Raw genomic sequence first — 22,557 nt, 5'->3', positions numbered from 1 at the left:
GAGCTAGAAAGGTATCTTGGCAGCCTAAATAAAATTTTGCTTTTGTAAAGCTAACTTTCTGCAATTCTACACAGTTTGGCATGGAGCTGAGAGACAATTTTTTTGTTTTAAAGCACATTTCCTGCAATTCTATGCATTTAGCTAATGCTGTGTTCCTCTGCTCAAACATTTTAACAAAATCAAATGGGTATGTGCCCTGAATGCCTGTTTTTTTGGAATTTAGAAATTCTCCATGACTGTCTAGCTTTTATTTGATTGTTAGTTCTCAAGATGGTATTATTAAAAAATATATATAGTTCAATATCTTTTCTGCATGCTTTCTATCTGGTTTTGGTCGTTTAAGTTGACACAAACTGTTTTTAGTTCGAGATTTTGGCAATGAAGCCCTTTATCTACTTCCCCAGAGTTGGATGAACAGGAACAGCTAGCAGTACAGGAACAGCTAGCATGCTAACTGTTTCCTGTAGACTTCCAGTCATTGCGCTAACACTAGTTAGCATTGGTTTTGGGAAACTACCTCTAACAACCTCCGTCATACTGGACGCAGAGACATAAAAATGGTGTCCACAAAGGTATTCTGCTGCAGCTAGCGAGAATTTTTTTTTAACATAAAACAAATCCCCCCAAAATTGCGGACCACCTGCAGAACCTCCACGGACCCCAGTTTGAAAACCCCTGCAGTATGGTACAGTACAGTATAGCACAGTACAGTACAGTATAGCACATTATAGACATCTATGTTTTGGCCAAATAGATGTCAATGTTTGGGCTCTTGCTGGCTATGCATCTCAATACTCTACATTTTTACCTGAAGTGTGGACTTGTCCACTACCCACATGGTGGTCCTCTGTAGCTCAGTTGGTAGAGCATGGCGCATGCAACTTTAAATTGGAGATAGCCTCAATGGCACTGCCCGTGCTGTCAGAGACTCCATAGTGTAGACTTTACCGTGAAATGCTTAGTTACAAGCCCTTTCCCAACAATGCAAAGTTAAAAAGTTAGCAAAAAATGAAATGGTAACTAAATAAAATAACAATAACGAGACTATATACAAGGACTACAGGCACCGAGTCAATGTGCAGGGGTACGAGGTAGTTGAGGTAATATTTACCTCAACTACCTAATGTAGTTACGGGTAAAAGTGACTAGGCTATCAGGATAGATAATAAACAGAGTAGCAGCAGCGTATGAGTAGAGTGTGAAAGAGTGTGAATGTGTGAGTGTGTGGTGTCTATGTGTGAGTGTGTGGCGTCAATATGCATGTGTGTGTTTTGTGTGTGTGAGCGTATGTAGTGTGCGCGCGTGTGTGTGTTGGAGTGTCAGTGTAATATGTTCAAGTGTGTGGGTAGAGTCCAGTGAGTGTGCATAGAGCCGGCACAGGAGACAAAGGGCTGTGAGACAGGGGTATAATTCTAGATACATGGAAAGTGGGATTTATACGGAGGATGCGGGGCAAAAGAAGGCGAACAGCAGAGGGGCTAAGGACCTTAGAGATGGGGAAAGGGCCGATAAAACGGGGGGAATGTTTGTGGGACTCCAACCGGAGGTGCAGATCCCAAGATGGTAGCGGGGAGCAGGGGTCCGATGGCGGTCCGCCTGTCGTCGATACCTGGAGGTGGTCTTGAGAAGAGTGGCCCGGGCTCTCTTCCAGGTACGGTGACAGCGACGAACGAACATCTGGGCAGAAGGTATGCTGACCTCTTCTTCTTGCTCCGGGAAGAGTGGGGGCTGATATCCCAGGGAACACTCAAAAGTATGTATGCCAGTTAGGCTCTACACCCTCTGTTAAGCGGATTAATGTGCTTAAAGTTTTGGGGGGTACTTTTCACCCCTTTTTCTCCCCAATTGGTAGTTACAGTCTTGTCCCATCGCTGCAACTCCGAAACACGACCCCGCCAAGACGCACTGCTTCTTGCCACACTGCTCGCTTAACCCGGAAGCCAGCCGCACCAATGTGTCGGAGGAAACACCGTACAGCTGGTGACCGAAGTCAGCGTGCATGGACCTGGCCACCACAAGGAGTCACTAGAGCGCAATGGGACGAGGACATCCCAGCCGGCCAAACCCTACCCTAACCCGGACGACGCTGGGCAAATTGTGTGCCGCCTCATGGGACTCCCGGTTGCGACCGGCTGCGACACAGCCCGGGATCGAACCCGGATCTGTAGTGACGCCTCTAGCACTACGATGCAGTGCCTTAGACCGCTGCGCCACTCGGGAGGCCTGTGATACAAATCAAAATATACATGCCTATGTGCTAGGCTACATGAGGTGTGCGACTATAATTTGAAAAAGTCGCAAAAACAAGGCATGCGCTGTTTCTTGCATTACTGCACACAGGCTGGGCATCATTTACAAGTGATAATATATTATAATTTAAATGATAGGCTAATATTGTCAACCATCAGACTATTCTTGATTTAATATTTTCTTTACGTTTACACTACCTGTCAAAAAGTTTGGACACACCTACTCATTCAAGGGTTTTTCTTTATTTTTACATTGTAGAATAATAGTGAAGATATCAAAACTATGAAATAACACTGTCATGACTCTCCCTGGGTGAGGATCAAAGGCCTCACATCAGCTTGGCAAATGGCTGACAACAACCAGACCCTCCTACCCACAGGGGGCTGTGCCGGTCTCGACACGTTAATACTGCCATAAATTAGAGAGGAGGAGAATCTATCTCTAGCATTCTAGTATGGTGAAAGGAATGCCTTTATTTCAGAGACTTTTTGCCGCCCAAAAACTTCAACATCCAACACTGAATATTGGGACAATATATTTTAACATCCAAACGTTGGGAATGATGAGCAATGGACTATGGAAAATGTATGTCTATTTTGTGATGTCATTATAAATGGTATAAAGGTGTTATAATGAAAACATTGCTTTTACACTGTGTATATCAGGATTACAGCCTTTACCTTGGGTAGAAAATATCAAGGAGGAAGACAATGTTTTCGTGAAGATAGGAATGTGATTTTAGCTTTCTAACAAAATCATAGTGATGATAATACTTTTGCCTCGTAACTAGCCACGCCCGAGGGAGCTCAGAGAGCGCGTCAGTATGACGGAAATGCCCCTCTTTACCAGAGTGCATAAAAGATTGAGATAAGAATGATCAGATCAGACGGACCTCAAGCTGCAGCTTTTGTCCATATTGGTCCCGACCCTGAAAATCAACACGAGGTGAAGTCAACAAAGTTGCCTCCACTAACAATCAATGTTACGGCTGAGAAGCTGTTCTAAGTACTGTATCTAAGAAGGTGAATTTAAGTGGGACCATCCTGTTACTCTCTTCAAACCATCGTCTACTACACTGCTCTCATCACCCCACAGGGGATCATCGACGCGGCTGATTAGCTGTCCTCAGAAGACCGCTTCCCACGGAGCACCATTAAATCCATTATAAAAAAAATGGAAATAATATGGCACCACAACAAACCTCCCAAGAGAGGGCCGCCCACCAAAACTCACGGACCAGGCAAGGAGGGCATTAATCAGAGAGGCAACAAAGAGACCAAAGATAACCCTGAAGGAGCTGCAAAGCTCCACAGCGGAGATTGGAGTATCTGTCCATAGGACCACTTTAAGCCGTACACTCCATGGCCAGAAAAAAAAATAAGCAAACACGTTTGGTGTTCGCCAAAAGGCATGTGGGAGACTCCCCAAACATATGGAAGAAGGTACTCTGGTCAGATGAGACTAAAATTTAGCTTTTTGGCCATCAAGGAAAACGCTATGTCTGGCGCAAACCCAACACCTCTCATCACCCTGAGAACACCATCATGCTGTGGGGATGTTTTTCATCGGCAGGGACTGGGAAACTGGTCAGAATTGAAGGAATGATGGATGGCGCTAAATACAGGGAAATTCTTGAGGGAAACCTGTTTCAGTCTTCCAGAGATTTGAGACTGGGACGGAGGTTCACCTTCCAGCAGGACAATGACCCTAAGCATACTGCTAAAGCAACACTCGAGTGGTTTAAGTGAAAACATTTAAATGTCTTGGAATGGCCTAGTCAAAGGCCAGACCTCAATCCAACTGAGAATCTGTGGTATGACTTAAAGATTGCTGTACACTAGCGGAACCCATCCAACTTGAAGGAGCTGGAGCAGTTTTGCCTTGAAGAATAGTAAAAAATCCCAGTAGCTAGATTTGCCAAGCTTATAGAGATGTACCCCAAGAGACTTGCAGCTGTAATTGCTGCAAAAGGTGGCTCTACAAAGTATTGACTTTGGGGGGAATAGTTATGCACACTCAAGTTTTCTGTTATTTGTCTTATTTCTTGTTTGTTTCACAATACAAATATTTTGCATCTTCAAAGTGGTAGGCATGTTATGTAAATCAAATGATAAAAAAAAAAAAAAAAACATATTTACAGGTTGTAAGGCAACAAAAAAGGAAAAATGCCAAGGGGGGTGAATACTTTCGCAAACCACTGTACATGCATAGCTTTTCTTCCCAAACGGGCGGCAGTTTGGGGCAAAGTATTAGGATTAGTGTGAGCGTAGGTCCATGTGTATCCAAGTGTTTTCTCTCTCCCTCTCTCTCTCTCTTTAACTCGCCATCTTTTGTAACAAGTGCCATATTGTGTTAGTCCGCTAGGGACCCGTTTTCATTGTATTAAGTTCCTAATCCCTACCTATACCGTGTACGTGTTTGTATCTTGTGTTATCATTTTTAATTAGTTAGTAAATAAATAATTAAATCAATTTGTGTGGTACGGAATGATCAGTAAGACCCGGGTTCATTCAGACTTAAAGAGTCTACGACTTTCAGAATGAGACTGCTATGAGGTAAATCATTAATAAATGAATGATAAAAGATAAGACATATCTAGATATCTTTAGAGTTAATTCGGGAAATGGTAACTCGTTAAACAACTTTTCCCGTGGTGCCCCAAATTCCTAATGAGTTAATTGTTATATGATTAATTTAATATAGTAACAATTAAACATAGTAGGTAATTATTCGATAAATAATAGTCATCACAATAATGAAAGTCACGTCACGACAACACATTTGGAATCATGTAGTAACCAAAAAAGTGTTAAACAAATCAAAATATATTTTATTATCTTCAAATAGCCACCCTTTGCCTTGATGACAGCTTTGCACACTCTTGGCATTCTCTCAATCAGCTTCATGAGGTAGTCACCTGGAATGCATTTCAATTAACAGGTGTGCCTCGTTAAAAGTTAATTTGTGGAATTTCTTTCCTTCTTAATGCGTTTGAGCCAATCAGTTGGGGGGTATACAGTAATGATGGACTGTCATTTCTGATAGCCCTATTTGGTAATAGACCAAGTCCATATTATGGCAAGAACAGCTCAAATAAGCAAAGAGAAATTACAGTCCATCATTACTTTAAGACATGAAGGTCAGTCAATACTGAACATTTCAAGAACTTTCAAAGTTTCTTCAAGTGCAGTCGCAAAAAAACTTCAAGTGCTATGATGAAACTGGCTCTCATGAGGACCGCCACAGGAATGGATGACCCAGAGTTACCTCTGCTGCAGAGGATAAGTTCATTAGAGTTACCAGCCTCAGAAATTGCAGCCCAAATAAATGCATCACAGAGTTCAATCACAGACACATCTCAACATCAACTGTTCAGAGGGGACTGTGTGAATCAGGCCTTCATGGTCGAATTGCTGCAAAGAAACCACTACTAAAGGACACCAATAATAAGAAGAGACCTGCTTGGGCCAAGAACACGAGCAATGGACTTTAGACAGGTGGAAATTTGTCCCTTGGTCTGGAGTCCAAATTGGAGATTTTTGGTTCCAACCGTCATGGCTCTGTGAGACGCGTTGTGGGTGAACGGATTATCTCTGCATGTGTAGTTACCACCGTAAAGCATGGAGGAGGAGGTGTTATGGTGTGGGGGTGTCTTGCTGGGACACAGCCTGTGATTTATTTAGAATTCAAGGCACACTTAACTAGCATGGCTACCACAGCATTCTGCAGCGATATGCCAATTCATCTGGTTTGGGCTTAGTGGGACTATCATTTGTTTTTCAACAGGACAATGACCCAACCCACCTCCAGGCTGTGTAAGGGCTATTTTACCAAGAAGGAGAGTGATGGAGTGCTGCGTCAGATGACCTGGCCTCTACAATCCCCTGACCTCAACCAAATAGAGATGGTTTGGGATGAGTGGGACGGCAGAGTGAAGGAAAAGCAGCCAACAAGTGCTCAGCATATGTGGGAACTCCTTAAAGACTGTTGGAAAAGCATTCCAGGTGAAGCTGGTTGAGAGAATGCCAAGAGTGTGCAAAGCTGTCATCAAGGCAAAGGAGTAAAGTAAAGAATCTCAAATATAAAATATATTTTTATTTGTTTAACACTTCTTTGGTTACTACATGATTCCAAATTTGTTATTTCATAGTTTTGATGTCTTCACTATTATTCTACAATGTAGAAAATAGTAAAAATAAATAAAAACCCTGGAATAAGTAGGTATGTCCAAACCTTTGACATAATATATGTGACATTTGTTCTGATTTAGAATGGAGCATTATCATGCACCTGTCTCGAAACAGAGCGGGGTAAAAAAATACATGTCATCTAAGTACTTAAATAGCGAACGGAGGACGCTTTTCCAGTGGTTCATTTTCACTCTGTTTTCTTACGCATTTGCATAGCCTATAGAAATGTGTTTTCGATACATTTGCATTGATGTCAGAGTGATTAGAGGGACAATAGAGTTCTGAGTACCAGGCAATTAGCAAGTTTGGTAGGCTACTATTGACCATCAGTATCATCAGAGCTTGGAGAATCCTAATTACCGTGACTAAACGGTCACGTGGAATTTGACTGCCGTCATAACTCATGACCGCCGGTGTGGCGGTAATACGGTCACCGTAACAGCCCTAGACATAATGGCACAGATACAAAGATGAGACCTCTATATATTTCTATGGTGTGAATTGCCAAGAGTGTACCTAGAGCTGGCCGCCCGACCAATCTGAGCAATCATGGGGGAGAAGGGCCTTGGTCAGGGAGGTTACCAAGAACCCAATGGTCATTCTGACAGACCTCCAGAGTTCCTCTGTGGAGATGGGAGAACCTTCCAGAAGGACAACCATCTCTGCAGCACTCCACCAATCAGGCCTTTATGGTAGACTGGCCAGACGGAAGCCACTCCTCAGTACAAGGCACATGACAGCCCGCTTAGAGTTTGCCAAAAGGCACCTAAAGAATCCCAGACCATGAGAAACAAGATTCTCTGGTCTGATGAAACCAAGATTGAACTATTTGGCCTGAATGCCAAGCGTCAGGAGGAAACCTGGCACCATCCCTACGGCAGGGACTGGGAGACTTGACAGGATCGAGGGAAAGATGAACGGAGCAAAGTACAGAGAGATCCTTGATGAAAACCTGCTCCAGAGCGCTCAGGACCTGGGGCGAAGGTTCACCTTCCAACAGGACAACGACCCTAAGCACAAAGCCATGACTAGTCTTTGAATGTGCTTGAGTGGCCCAGCCAGAGCACGGTCTTTAATCCGATCGAACATCTCTGGAGAGACCTGGAAATAGCTGTTCAGCGACGCTCCCCATCCAACCTGACAGAGCTTGAGAGGATCTGCAGAGAAGAAAGGGAGAAACTCCCCAAATACAGGTGTGGCAAGCTTGTAGTGTTATACCCAAGAATACTTGAGGCTGTAATCGCTGCCAAAGGTGCTTCAAGAAAGTACTGAGTAAAGGGTCTGAATACTTATGTAAATGTGATATTTGAGACCTGTTTTTGCTTTGTCATTATGGGGTATTGTGTGAAGATTGATGAGGGAAAAAAACAATTTAATCCATTTTAGAATAAGTCTGTAATGTAACAAAATGTGGAAAAAGTCAAGGGGTCTGAATACTTTCCGAATGCGCTGTATTTATTTATGTGTGTGTGTGTATGCAGTTTGTGTGTGTGTGTGTGTGTATGCAGTGTATGTACAGTATGTGGAGGTGTATGTGTATAAACAGGTGTGTGTATGTACAGGTGTGCTGTATGTGTGTATGCAGTGTGTGTACCTGATCCAACTCTTCCTCAGCGTATTTCTGCCTGCTCCACTCGTTCTCTGTTCCCTCCCGTAGCTTACCGAGTCTCTGGGCCTCTTGCTTGGCTTCGTTGATCTCGTCCCTCAGACGTTGCTCCAACGTTACCTTCTCAACCTCCACACTACGATGCTCCTCCTGGGCGATCTGCAACCTACAGAGAGAGGGGGAGAGATGGGGGAGAGAGAGAGAGAGAGAGAGAGAGAGAGAGAGAGAGAGAGAGAGAGAGTTAATAAACTACTCTTCACCCGGAAGGACTCTGACAACGTTCACGCAGACATCGTTCACACTGCTCGTTCCATGAGTAAGTGAATGCTCCTACCACTGTCTCTCCCAAGCATCTTTGACCGGTGTTTTGGCTTACTGCCCCACATACTGCTTGTATCCACAGCACTAACTTTCGAGTTGGTAAAGTAAAGTGCAGCCAGGATCCATACAATGAGCAAGTTCTCCACTTTCTCTCTGTTTATCGTACTGGTGGATGTGTGATCAAGTGTGTGTTGCTTGTGTGTGTTTGCCATTTCACTGGCATAGCTTGTTTTTGGGAGGCAGAGTGTGGGTTGTGTTCGCAAACTAATTTTAGCTCACAACAAGCTTGTAGCATGGCTAATACTAGACAAGAAATGCCGCAAAACTCAATGCAGAAGAGGAATACGTATTAAGCACTACACTCCATGAACTACTCGATCAACAAAAATAATTCCATAAAGATCGAATTGACCTGCAGGAAAATAACTTTAAGTCCTTCCTGCAACTCTTTATGGATTCTACCAACAAAAGGGTTGATGATCTGTTTAAGGATGTAATGGAATTTAAACACAGTTTGGAATTTACGCAGTCGGAGGTGGAGGAGCTAAAGGGCGTGAATGTCACCAGCCAGACTGCATTCAAAACGATGTCTGAGGATTTCTCAATTTTCCAAACAACACTTGACAAGCACTTTTCCAAAGGATGCTACCTCGAAAACCAATCGAGGCGCAATAACATTATACTTTTTTTTTTTCACCTTTATTTAACCAGGTAAGCCAGTTGAGAACAAGTTCTCATTTACAACTGCGACCTGGCCAAGATAAAGCAAAGCAGTGCGATAAAAACAACAACACAGAGTTACATATGGGGTAAAAAAACATAAAGTCAAAAAAATTCAACAGAAAATATATATACAGTGTGTGCAAATGTAGCAAGTTATGGAGGTAAGGCAATAAATAGGCTATAGTGCAATATAATTACAATTAGTATTAACACTGGAATGCTAGATGTGCAAGAGATTATGTGCAAATAGAGATACTGGGGTGCAAAAGAGCAAAATAAAGAACAATATAGGGATAAGGTAGTTGGGTGGGCTAATTTCAGATGGGCTGTGTACAGGTGCAGTGATCGGTAAGGTGCTCTGACAACTGATGCTTAAAGTTAGTGAGGGAGATAAGAGTCTCCAGCTTCAGAGATTTTTGCAATTCGTTCCAGTCATTGGCAGCAGAGAACTGGAAGGAATGGCGGCCAAAGGAGGTGTTGGCTTTGGGGATGACCAGTGAGATATACCTGCTGGAGCGCACTACGGGTGGGTGCTGCTATGGTGACCAATGAGCTGGCGGGGATTTGCCTAGCAGTGATTTATAGATGGCCTGGAGCCAGTGGGTTTGACGACGAACATGTAGTGAGGACCAGCCAACAAGAGCGTACAGGTCACAGTGGTGGGTAGTGTATGGGGCTTTGGAGACAAAACGGATGGCACTGTGATAGACTACATCCAATTTGCTGAGTAGAGTGTTGGAGCCTATTTTGTAAATTACATCGCCGAAGTCAAGGATCGATAGGATAGTCAGTTTTACGAGGGCATGTTTGGCAGCATGAATGAAGGAGGCTTTGTTTGCGAAATAGGAAGCCGATTCTAGATTTAACTTTGGATTGGAGATTCTTAATGTGAGTCTGGAAGGAGAGTTTACAGTCTAACCAGACACATAGGTATTTGTAGTTGTCCACATACTCTAGGTCAGACCCGTCGAGAGTATTGATTCTAGTCGGGTGGGCGGGTGCCAGCAGCGTTCGATTGAAGAGCATGCATTTAGTTTTACTTGTGTTTAAGAGCAGTTGGAGGCTACTGAAGGAGTGTTGTATGGCATTGAAGCTTGTTTGGAGGTTTGTTAACACAGTGTCCAATGAAGGGCCAGATGTATACAAAATGGTGTCGTCTGCGTAGAGGTGGATCTGAGAGTCACCAGCAGCAAGAGCGACATCATTGATATACACAGAGAAAAGAGTCGGCCCAAGAATTGAACCCTGTGGCACCCACATAGAGACTGCCATAGGTCCAGACAACAGGCCCTCCGATTTGACACATTGAACTTTATCTGAGAAGTAGTTGGTGAACCAGGCGAGGCAGTCATTTGAGAAACCAAGGCTATTTAGTCTGCCAATAAGAATGCGGTGGTTGACAGAGTCGAAAGCCTTGGCCAGGTCGATGAAGACGGCTGCACAGTACTGTCTATTATCGATCGCGGTTATAATATCGTTTAGGACCTTGAGCGTGGCTGAAGTGCACCCATGACCAGCTCGGAAACCGGATTGCATAGCGGAGAAGGTACGGTAGGATTCGAAATGGTCGGTGATCTGTTTGTCAACTTGGCTTTCAAATACTTTCGAAAGACAGGGCAGGATGGATATAGGTCTGTAACAGTTTGGATCTAGAGTGTCACCCCCTTTGAAGAGGGGGATGACCGCGGCAGCTTTCCAATCTCTGGGGATCTCAGACGTTACGAAAGAGAGGTTGAACAGGCTAGTAATAGGGGTTGCGACAATTTCGGCGGCTAGGTTTAGAAAGAAAGGGTCCAGATTGTCTAGTCCAGCTGATTTGTAGGGGTCCAGATTTTGCAGCTCTTTCAGAACATCAGCTGTCTGAATTTGTGTGAAGGAGAAGCGGGGGGGGGGGGGCAGAGTTGGTGGCCGGGGTAGTGGTAGCCAAGTGGAAAGCATGGCCAGCCATAGCAAAATGCTTGTTGAAATTCTCGATTATTGTAGATTTATCGGTGGTGATAGTGTTTCCTAGCCTCAGTGCAGTGGGCAGCTGGGAGGAAGTGCTCTTATTCTCCATGGACTTTACAGTGTCCCAAAACTTTTTGGAGTTAGTGCTACAGGATGCACATTTCTGTTTGAAAAAGTTAGCCTTTGTTTTCCTGACTGCTTGTGTATATTGGTTCCTAACTTCCCTGAAAAGTTGCATATCGCGGGGGCTATTTGATGCTAATGCAGTACGCCACAGGATGTTTTTGTGCTGGTCAAGGGCAGTCAAGTCTGAGGAGAACTCAGACTTGACTGCCCTTGAATAATTGCTGGAATTGAGGACACAGAAGTCAAGGCCAAGAAACTCCTGGCAGATCAACTCAAACCGGACCCTAAACTCATCAAGATGGAGAGGCCGCATAGGAATGGCACTTTCTTCCCCGATGGACGGCCCAGATCTATAGTGGTGAAACTGCTGAACCCTGATAACATGGTCTTTAACCCATTAGATATTTTAATGAAGCGAACGATAAATGTAATGATTGTGTTGATCCAGATTGAAATTTCCTGATATTTACCAGAGATGAGTCTATCACTTGTGATAACGTTAAGCAATTTAACAATCTGTATAGCAGTTTATCTAACACCAAGACAAGCTTATTTTCTACCTTAAATTTCCTAAAAATCATGACCATGTTGTTCATTATTTGTCTTCTCTCAGTCATGAATTTTCCATTGTTGCCCTTTCAGAAACATGGCTGACTGAAGAGACAGCCATGCTTTATGACATGTATGTCTCCTTATAATGCTATTCACCACTGTAGAACATCAAGAGTGGGAGGAGGAGTGTCCATTTTTGTTCATAAACGTTTTCAATTCTTTGTAAGAGAGGACCTCACACTTACATCTGATAACATTTCTGATAACATTGCTGTTGAATCTCTTTTCATAGAAATTCCCTCCTGTTCATTTTTTGGTGGTAAAAAAGTGGTAATTGGGTGCAACTATCGGCCACCAAATTCTGACATTTGCATCCTTGCATCAACCTTGGATTTGATTAATAATGAAGATAGAATGTGTTTTCTATTGGGTGATTACAACATAAACTTATTTAAAAGTGAGAACCACGGACATCACAAGAGTGACCAGTTCATCTGCCACCCTTAATGATAATATTTTTACGAATTCTTTGAATAATGTGGCTAATACAGGTACACTTTATACTGACATTTCTGACCACTTTCCAATTTGCCACTTCTCTTTAGCAGCTGGAAATTAACAGATGGGAATGATTAGTAGCATTAAATGTAAAATATTTAACAAAAGTAATTGTGAGTGCTTTAAGATGTTGATTGATGGTATTTCATGCTATTTTTTTAAATAATCAGGCCAATGTGGAGTCTGCTTATCAGACTTTTCTCACATCTTTAAATTCTGTATTTCACCACTGCTTTCCTTTAGTTAAACCATGTAAGAGAGCAGCAGAAGGGTTCTGGAAACCGGTCTCAAAAAATCCTCAGCAAAACAAAAAACAAGTTGGATAGAAAGTTTCTCAAAAATCCCTGTCCTGTGAATTCTGCAAATTACTAATTATTACAAACATAAATACTCCTCAGCACCCCTCCCCATCCACCTCAGACGATCCTACAGGTGAAGAAGCTGGATGTGGAGGTCCTGGGCTGGCATGGTTACACGTGGTATGCGGTTGTGAGGCCGGTTGGACTTACTGTCAAATTCTCTTAAACAACGTAAAATGTATGCACACATGACTGTAAGTCGCTTTGGATAAAAGCGCCTGCTAAATGGCATATTATTATTATTATTAACATTGGAGGCAGCTTATGGTAGAGAAATTAACATTCAATTCTCTGGCAACAGCTCTGGTGGACATTCCTGCTGTCAGCTTGCCAATTGCACGCTCCCTCAAAATCTGTGGCATTGTGTTATGTGACAAAACTGCACATTTTAAAGTGGCTTTTTATTGTCCCCTGCAGAAGGTGCACCTGTGTAATGATCATGCTGTTTAATCAGCTTCTTGATATGCCACACCTGTAAGGTGGATGGATTATGTTGGCAAAGGAGAAATGCTCAGAAACAGGGATGTAAACAAATTTGTGCACAAAATGTGTTCAGTGTATATCAATGACCTTGCTGCTGTGTGTCACGGAGACCGCCGAGGCTGCTCCTCCTCCTTGCTCGGGCAGGCTTCGGCGTTCGTCGTCCCCGGAGTACTAGCTACTACCGCTTGATGTTTTCGATGTTTGTTTGGTTATGTCTAGTTGGTGCACCTGTCTCGTATTCTGTCTTGATTATGTCTCCTATAAGTTCCCCTGTATTAGGTTTGCATTTTGTGTGTTATTGTCCGCCTGTCTTGTATGTTTAGGTTCTGTGTCTTTGGCTTTTGTGGGATTTACGCACTCGCGTATTTGTTACACCTCTTGTGTTTTGGAGGCTGTTATTTTGTGTGTACCTTAAGAGGTATTGTGTAAAGTCGTCTTGACTATTCCTCTGTGTCCTGCGCTTGACTCCACCACCGCATCCACATCAGAACCTTGACAGAATAACACACCACCTATGGAGTCAGCAGGAGCAGCAGCGGCGGTGACCGAGTCACTGGAGGTGCGGGTCAGCAGTCAGGACGCCATGATCCAGCAACTCGGCGCCGCCATGCAAGAAGTCATGAACACCCTGCGCCGATTGGAGAGAGGAGGCTTGCCCACACCTCCTCCTACCGTACCACCACCATCGGCCAGCCCCATCATACCAGCTCCGGAGTCCAGTGGGATTCGGCTCTCGCTCCCGAGGGCATATGATGGCACCGCAGCCGGGTGTCAGGGGTTCCGCCTTCAGGTGGAGCTCTACCTGGCAACCATACACCCGGCGCCCTCGGGATACGAGAGCGTTTCCGCCCTCATCTCCTGTCTCTCCGGCAAGGCTTTGGAGTGGGCCAATGCCGAATGGAGGGGAATAGACGCCGCCACCATCAGCTACGCGGAGTTTCCACGCCGCTTCAGGGCTGTTTTCGATCATCCCCCAGAGGGTAAAGCGGCGGGGGAGCGTCTGTTCCACCTCCGACAGGGGAAGAGGAGCGCACAGGAGTTCGCCCTGGACTTCCGGACTCTAGCGGCGGATGCGGGGTGGAATGAGAGGGCCCTCATCGACCACTATCGGTGCAGCCTGCGAGAGGACGTTCGACGAGAGTTGGCCTGCAGGGACACCAATTTAACCTTCGACCAGTTGGTGGACATGTCAATCCGTCTGGATACCCTGCTGGCCACCCGCGGACGTCCGGAGTTGGGGCCGTCCATTCCATCCCCCAGCACCTCCGAGCCGAGCCCTATGGAGCTCGGGGGTCCTGGCGCTAGAGTGAGGAGGAGAGAGATCTGGAGGGAGGCCGTCCCCTGCACCAACTGTGGCCGTAGAGGACACACTGCGGTTCGGTGCTGGGGAGGGTCTCCAGGGGATCGAGGTAACAGGTCACGCACTGGGGAGTCATTTCAGGTGAGTAGGCGCCCAACTCACCCAGAGCTCTCTGTTGGTCACATGTGTATACCTGTAGTATTCCCCCAGGTTGCATCTCATTCCCAGCATAAGGCGCTAGTCGATTCAGGCGCAGCTGGGAATTTTATTGATCGTAATTTTTGTGTTAAGTTAGGGATTCCCCTCCGACCAGTAGATGTGCCTTTCCAGATTCATGCCTTAGATAGCCGTCCGTTGGGATCTGGGTGGATTAGGGAGGTCACAGCGCCACTAAAGATGAAGGCGCAGGGGGGTCATGAGGAGTTCATTCAATTATATCTGATCGACTCTCCTGCGTATCCCGTGGTGCTGGGGCTTCCTTGGTTAATCGCCCATGACCCCACCATTTCGTGGCAACAGAGGGCTCTCAAGGAGTGGTCTGCCCAGTGTGTTGGGCGATTTCTAGGTGTTTCCGTAGGGGCGACCATGGTGGAGAGTCCGAACCAATTGCCCGCACTGCACATTCCTCCTGAGTATGATGATTTGGCACTAGTGTTCAGCAAGACTAGGGCGACGCGATTGCCACCTCATAGACATGGGGATTGTGCGATAGACCTCCAGGCAGGTGCTGCACTTCCACGTAGTCATGTGTATCCTCTGTCTCAAGAGGAGAAGGTGGCTATGGAGACATACATAGCCGAGTCTCTGAGACAGGGATACATACGGCCCTCCACTTCCCCTGCGTCCTCGAGTTTCATTTTTGTGAAGAAGAAGGATGGAGGGTTGCGCCCGTGTATTGATTACCGTAGTCTCAATCAGATCACTGTGAAATACAGTTATCCACTCCCTCTGATTGCGAGTATGATGGAATCATTACATGGAGCGCGTTTCTTCACAAAACTGTATCTCAGGAGCGCATACAACTTGGTGCGTATTAGGGAGGGAGATGAATGGAAGACAGCATTTAGTACCACCTCGGGTCACTACGAGTATCTCGTCATGCCATACGGGTTAATGAATGCTCCTTCAGTCTTCCAATCCTTTGTGGACGAGATCTTCCGGGATTTGCATGGGCAGGGTGTAGTAGTGTATATTAACGACATACTAGTTTACTCTTCTACACGAGCCGAGCATGTAGCCCTTGTGCGTCGAGTGTTGGGTAGGCTGTTGGAGCATGACTTGTATGTCAAGGCAGAGAAATGTCTGTTTTTCCAGGAGTCCATCTCTTTCCTGGGCCATTGATTGTCCGCGTCAGGGGTGGAGATGGAGATTGACCGCGTTTCAGCCGTGCGTAATTGGCAGACTCCAACCACGGTTAAGGAAGTGCAGCGGTTTTTGGGTTTTGCCAATTACTACCGGAGGTTTATCTGGGGTTTTGGACAGGTGGCAGCTCCCATCACCTCCCTGCTGAAGGGGGGCCCGGAGCGTTTGCAGTGGTCAGCTGAGGCGGACAGGGCGTTTAGTAAACTGAAGGACCTGTTCAGCTCTGCTCCGGTGCTGGCGCATCCGGATCCCGCTTTAGCGTTCCAGGTGGAGGTGGACGCGTCAGAGGCCGGTATTGGGGCTGTACTGGCTCAACGCTCAGGCACCCCCCCTAAACTCCGGCCCTGCGCTTTTTACTCTAAGAAGCTCAGCCCGGCGGAACATAATTATGACGTGGGGGACAGGGAGCTGCTCGCCGTGGTTCAAGCCCTAAAGGTGTGGAGGCATTGGCTTGAGGGGGCTCAACACCCTTTTCTCATTCTGACTGACCATCGTAACCTGGAGTACATCCGGGCAGCTAGGAGACTGAACCCTCGTCAGGCTAGGTGGACCATGTTTCTGGCCCGGTTTGTGTTTAAGCTCACGTACATCCCAGGGTCCCAGAACGGTAAGGCAGACGCCCTGTCCCGGCGATATGATGCAGAGGAGAGGTCCATTGAGCCCACGCCCATACTGCCGGAGTCTTGTCTGGTGGCACCGGTGGTGTGGGAGGTCGATGCGGAGATCGAGCGGGCGTTACGCACCGACCCTACTCCTCCAGAGTGTCCGGTGGGGCGGACGTACGTTCCGCTCGAGATTCGTGATCGCCTCATATATTGGGCTCATACGTCACCCTCCTCTGGACATCCTGGTATCGGCCAGACAGTGCACTGCCTTAGTGACATGTACTGGTGGCCAACATTGGCTAGGGACGTGAGGGTTTATGTCTCCTCCTGTTCGGTGTGCGCTCAGTGTAAGGCGCCTAGACACCTGCCCAGGGGGAAGTTACAACCCCTACCCGTTCCACAACGGCCGTGGTCTCACCTCTCGGTAGACTTTGTCACGGACCTTCCCCCCTCCCAGGGGAATACCACCATTCTGGTCATTGTGGATCAGTTCTCTAAAGCCTGTCGTCTCATCCCAATGCCGGGTCTCCCTACTGCCCTACAGACTGCTGAGGCTTTGTTTACCCACGTCTTCTGGCACTACGGGGTACCCGAGGATATAGTGTCTGATCGGGGTCCCCAATTCACCTCTAGAGTCTGGAGGGCGTTCATGGAATGCTTAGGGGTCTCGGTTAGCCTTACCTCGGGTTTCCACCCTGAGAGTAATGGGCAGGTGGAAAGAGTGAACCAGGATGTGGGTAGGTTTCTGAGATCATATTGCCAGGACCGGCAGGGGGAGTGGTCGGGATATATTTACATTTACATTTTAGTCATTTAGCAGACGCTCTTATCCAGAGCGACTTACAGTTAGTGAGTGCATACATTATTTTTCATTTTTCATACTGGCCCCCCGTGTGAATCGAACCCACAACCCTGGCGTTGAATTCATCACTGCTGAAGTGAAAGGCATCCTCTCTTGGGGAATGCAGCTTTTTAGTTAGCTTTGCGACAGTATCAAATATACATTTTGGATTGTTCTTATTCTCCTCAATTAGGTTGTAAAAATAGGATGATCGAGCAGCAGTGAGGGCTCTTCGATATTGCTCTGTACTTTCTTTCCAAGCTAGTAGGAAGACTTCCAGTTTGGTGGAGCACCATTTCCTTTCCAATTTTCTGGAGGCTTGCTTCAGGGCTCGGGTAATTTCTGTATACCAGGGAGCTAGTTTCTTGTGACAAATGTTTTTAGTTTTTAGGGGTGCGACTGCATCTAGGGTATTACGCAAGGTTAAATGTAGATCCTCAGTTAGGTCGTTAACTGATTTTTGTACTCCGACGTCCTTGAGTAAGCGGAGGGAGTCTGGAAGGGCCTCTAGGAATCTTTGGGTTGTCAAGGAATTTATAGCACAGCTTTTGTTGGTCCTTGGTTGGGGTCTGAGCAGATTATTTGTTGCGATTGCAAACACAATAAGATGGTGGTCCGATAGTCCAGGGTTATTCCCTGTAGCTCAGTTGGTAGAGCATGGCGCTTGCTACGCCAGGGTTGTGGGTTCGTTTCCCACGGGGGGCCAGTATAAAAATGTATGCACTCACTAACTGTAAGTCGCTCTGGATAAGAGCGTCTGCTAAATGACTAAAATGTAAATGTAAAATGTAAAATGTTATGAGGAAAAACATTTAGATCCACAATATTTATTCCACGGGACAAAACTAGATCCAAGGTATGGCTGTGGCAATGAGTAGGTCTGGAGACATGTTGGACAAAACCCACTGAGTCGATGATGGCTCGGAAAGCCTTTTGGAGTGGGTCTGTGGAATTTTCCATGTGAATATTAAAGTCACCAAAAATTTGAATATTATCTGCCATGACTACAAGGTCTGATAGGAATTCAGGGAACTCAGTGAGGAACTGTATACGGACCAGGAGGCCTGTAAACAGTAGTTATAAAAAGTGATTGAGTAGGCTGCATAGATTTCATGACTAGAAGCTCAAAAGACGAAAACACAGTCATTTTGGGGGGGGGTAAATTGACATTTGCTATCGTAAATGTTAGCAACACCTCCGCCTTTGGGGGATGCACAGGGGATATGGTCACTAGTGTAACCAGGAGGAGAGGCCTCATTTAACACAGTGAATTCATCGAGGCTTAAGCCATGTTTCAGTCAGGCCAATCACATCAAGATTATGATCAGGGATTAGTTAATTGACCATAACTGCCTTGGAAGTGAGGGATCTAACATTAAGGAGCCCTATTTTGAGATGTGAGATATCGCAATCTCTTTCAATATTGACAGGAATGGAGGAGGTCTTTATTCCAGTGAGATTGCTAAGGGAAACACAGCCATGTTTGTTTTGCTCAACCTAGATCGAGGCACAGACACAGTCTCAATGGGGATAGCTGAGCAGACTACACTGACTGTGCTAGTGGCAGACTCCACTAAGCTGGCAGGCTGGCTAAAAGCCAATCATGTCAATGCGGAGCATTGTTAAAACATTTGGGAGGCGCATGGCGATGCGGTACAGAGCTCGATTTGGCCTCTGCATGCCTCTGGAGGCTCTGCAATCGCATCACATCCTCCATATGGAGCCTCCGACCACATTTTTGAATCAAGCATAAATTGGCTTTTAGTTCACTGCTCAACTAAAACAATCTTGGTCGACCAACAGCCTAACGACCAAACAATCGACCAGTCGACTAATTGGGGTCAGCCCTAGTTGTCTATCACTTGTTTTCTTTGGTGCAAATAAATAAAACAAAATAAAACAAAACTATCCTGTTATCTAAAACGGACATATCAATTTAACTGATAAGATATTGACATAATATCAGTTATGGCTAAAGACGCATCCTAGGAACGAGTAGTTTAGTCTACTTCCTGGCGAAGTTTCAGTTAGAAACAAAACACCAATATCGCCCATATAAGGAGTGGGAGGAGGATCAGTCCCTGTGGGTGCAGTTCTACAACTCTTAACAGCAGGGGGAGCTGACAGGAGGACTGAGAGCAGCCTTGGGAGGTTAAAGGTCACAAAAACAGACAGGCAGGCAGATGGGCAGGCAGACAGACAGACACATACAGACAGGCAGGCAGGCAGACAAGCAGGCAGAGAGACAGACAGACATGCTCTCCGCAGAGCCAGAAAGAAGGGAGAGATTAAATGAAGGGGAGAGAAAGTGAGCAGGGGAGGAGGAAGGGGAGACAGTTGGGGGATATTGAGGGAATGGGGGTGAATGTTTTTGAGCCTGCACGTGACTGTGTGTGTATTTTGGAGAGAGAGATATTTTGAGAGGTGACACACCGATTCAAAGAGAACAAAGGGATTAGCTAGAGGAAATAGAGTGGATCTATGGGTTGATCCCCCACTTGATCCCTGTTTGTGTCTGCGTGTGCATGTCTCTGTGTGTGTGTGTTCTCTGCATGGTCTCCATGGAGTGTTGGGAGTGTGTCGATGTGCCCTTGAGCAAGGCACTTAACCCTAATTTGCTCCAGGGGCACCGTACTACTATGACTGACCCTGTAAAACAACACATTGCACTGCACGTATACGGTGTATGTGACAGTAAAACGTCCATTTAAACATAATAATAATTGCTCTGTGTTTACCATTTGCAGTAGGCAAAATTACAGCTTCCACACTTTCTTGTGGTTCTTCATCTATGTTGTTGTTCAGGTGTTATAAGACCAGACCATAACGTTAGTCATTCATTTAACCTTTATTTAGCCAGGTATACTATTGAGAACATTTATATTTTACAGTAATAACCTGGTTGGTCCAGAGGTGAACTGAACGATGTCTCTGTCTGCAGAGAGCTAAACCCTAGAGACCATCATCCTTATTTGAGAGATCTGACACCAGGATTTGAGCCTGGTTACCTTATGTAATAAAACAGTGTGTGTGTGTGTGTGTGTGTATGTGTGTGTGTGTAATGGTCTGAGACAGTCTGGCTGTATTCTCAGAGAGCTGGCTGGTCTTTGCCCATATAAGGGCCTCAGACAGAACCCTACGGCACTAAGTACTGACAGCAGGCCCCCAATGTCTGGTCTGGAGCGTGAACTCACCAGCTCTGCTGGTCGGCTACAGCGTAGCAACCTAGCGGTGCCAAAAGCCCTCGTCTGCTCTAGAAAGCCTATGTAAATTACGATCGCCAGAATGCCCCCCCCCCCAAAAAAAATGTGTTTATTATAATCAAGTTTGATCCCTACAGTGAATTATTTTAAAGATTGCTACAAATCGAGATATTTAATAAAATAAATAGTGATCCATTCTGACTCCTACATTTGTCGTGACACAGGACCACGTGCTGACACAGACCAATCACGGGTAGGCTTCAATGAGGCTAGCGCCCTCATACACGTTCTTTGCATGTGCACCACATTTTGTTGTGTTACATCCTGAATTTAAAATTGATTAAATTGAGATTTTTTTTTATCACTGGCCTACACACAATACCACCTAATGTCAAACTGGAATTATGTTTTATCGAAAGTTTTGAGTGTTCCTTGGGATATCAGCCCCCGCTCTTCCCTGAGCAAGAGGAAGAAGTCAGCATACCCTCTGCCCTGATGTTCGTCCGCCTCTGTCGTCGTACCTGGAAGAGAGCCCGGTCCGCTCTTCTCAACACCACCTCCAGATATCGGCGACAGGCGGACCGCCACCGGACCCCTGCTCCCCGCTATCGTCACTCAGGATCTGCCCCTCCGGGTGTAGTCCCGTAAACTTTCCCCCCGTTTTATTGTCCCTTTCCCCATCTCTAAAGTCCTTAGCCCCTCTGCTGTTCGTCTTCTGTTGCCCCGTACCTTCCGTATACATCCCACTTTCATGTGTCTAGGATTAAACCTCTGTCTCACAGCAATTTGTCTTCTGTTTCTGGCCTACACACAATATGACCTAATGTCAAAGTGGAATTATGTTTTTCAAAAGTTTTACAATTTAATAAAAAATGAAAAGCTGAAATGTCTTGAGTCAATAAGTATTCAAACCCTTTGTTATGGCAAGCCTAAATAAGTTCAGAAGTAAAAATGTCCTTAACAAATCACATAATAATTTGCATGGTCTCACTCCGTGTGCAATAATAGTCTTTAACATGATTTGTTAATGACTACCTCATCTCTGTACCCCACACACAAAATTGTCTGAAAGGTCTCTCAGTCGAGCATATTCAACCACAAAGACAAGGGAGGTTTTCCAATGACTCGCAAAGAAGGGCTCCTATTGGTAGATGGGTAAAAGAAAACAGACATTGAATATCCATTTGAGTATGGTGAAGTTATTAATTACACTTTGGATGGTGTCACTACAAAGATACGGGCGTCCTTCCTAACTCAGTTGCCAGAGAGGAAGTAAACTGCTCAGGGATTTCACCATGAGGCCAATGGTGACTTTAAAACAGTTGCAGAGTTTAATGGCTGTGATAGGAGAAAACTGAGGATGGATCAAAAACATTGTAGTTACCACAATACTAACCTAATTGACCGAGTGAAAAGAAGGAAGCCTGTACAGAATACAAATATTCAAAAACATGCATCCTGTTTGCAACAAGGCACTGAAGTAATAGCAATTAACTTTTTTCCTGAAGTGTTATGTTTGTGGCAAATCCAATACTGTCACACCCTGATCTGTTTCACCTGTCTTGTGCTTGTCTCCACCCCCCACCAGGTGTCTCCCATTTGTCCCCATTATCTCCTGTGTATTTATACCTGCGTTTTCTGGTTGTCTGTGCCAGTTTTGTTTTCTAGTCTTCTCGGTTCTGACCATTCTGCCTGCCCTGACCCTGACCCTGAGCCTGCCTGCCGTTCTGTCCCTGATTGACTCTGCCTTAGATTACTGACCTCTGCCTGCCCTTGACCTGCCGTTTGCCTGCCCCCTGCTGTATAATAAATCAGAGATTCGAACTGTCTGCCTCCTGTGTCTGCATCTGGGTCTCATCCTGAGTCGTGATAAATACAACATATTACTGAGTACCACTCTGAATATTTTCAAGCATAGGGGTGGCTGCATCATGTTATGGGTATGATTGTAATCATTAAGGAAGTTTTTCAGGATAAAAAAAGAAACGGAATGGAGCTAAGCACAGGCAAAATCCTATAGGATAATCTGGTTCAGTCTGCTTTCCACCAGACACTGCGAGATTAATTCAACTTTCAGCAGGACAATAACCTAAAGCACAAGGCCAAATCTACACTGGAGTTGCTTACCAAG

General features: G+C 45.5%; 1 protein-coding gene across 2 annotated transcripts in view; it reads right to left on the bottom strand.

Annotated features, from left to right (window-relative positions):
- The window catches only part of LOC121579736 (stromal interaction molecule 1), a 142,215-nt gene that overhangs the window by 10,602 nt on the left and 109,056 nt on the right, over nucleotides 1–22,557 (bottom strand). For both annotated transcript variants that reach the window (XM_041894586.2, XM_041894587.2), the window contains exon 8: nucleotides 8,035–8,212. In XM_041894586.2, coding sequence (XP_041750520.2) covers nucleotides 8,035–8,212 — 178 coding nt within the window. The remainder of the gene's footprint in view (nucleotides 1–8,034; nucleotides 8,213–22,557) is intronic.

This window comes from Coregonus clupeaformis, chromosome 13, assembly GCF_020615455.1.
Source record: "Coregonus clupeaformis isolate EN_2021a chromosome 13, ASM2061545v1, whole genome shotgun sequence".
Taxonomy (NCBI): Eukaryota; Metazoa; Chordata; class Actinopteri; order Salmoniformes; family Salmonidae; genus Coregonus; species Coregonus clupeaformis.
This window is presented reverse-complemented; position numbering and strand designations above follow the sequence as displayed.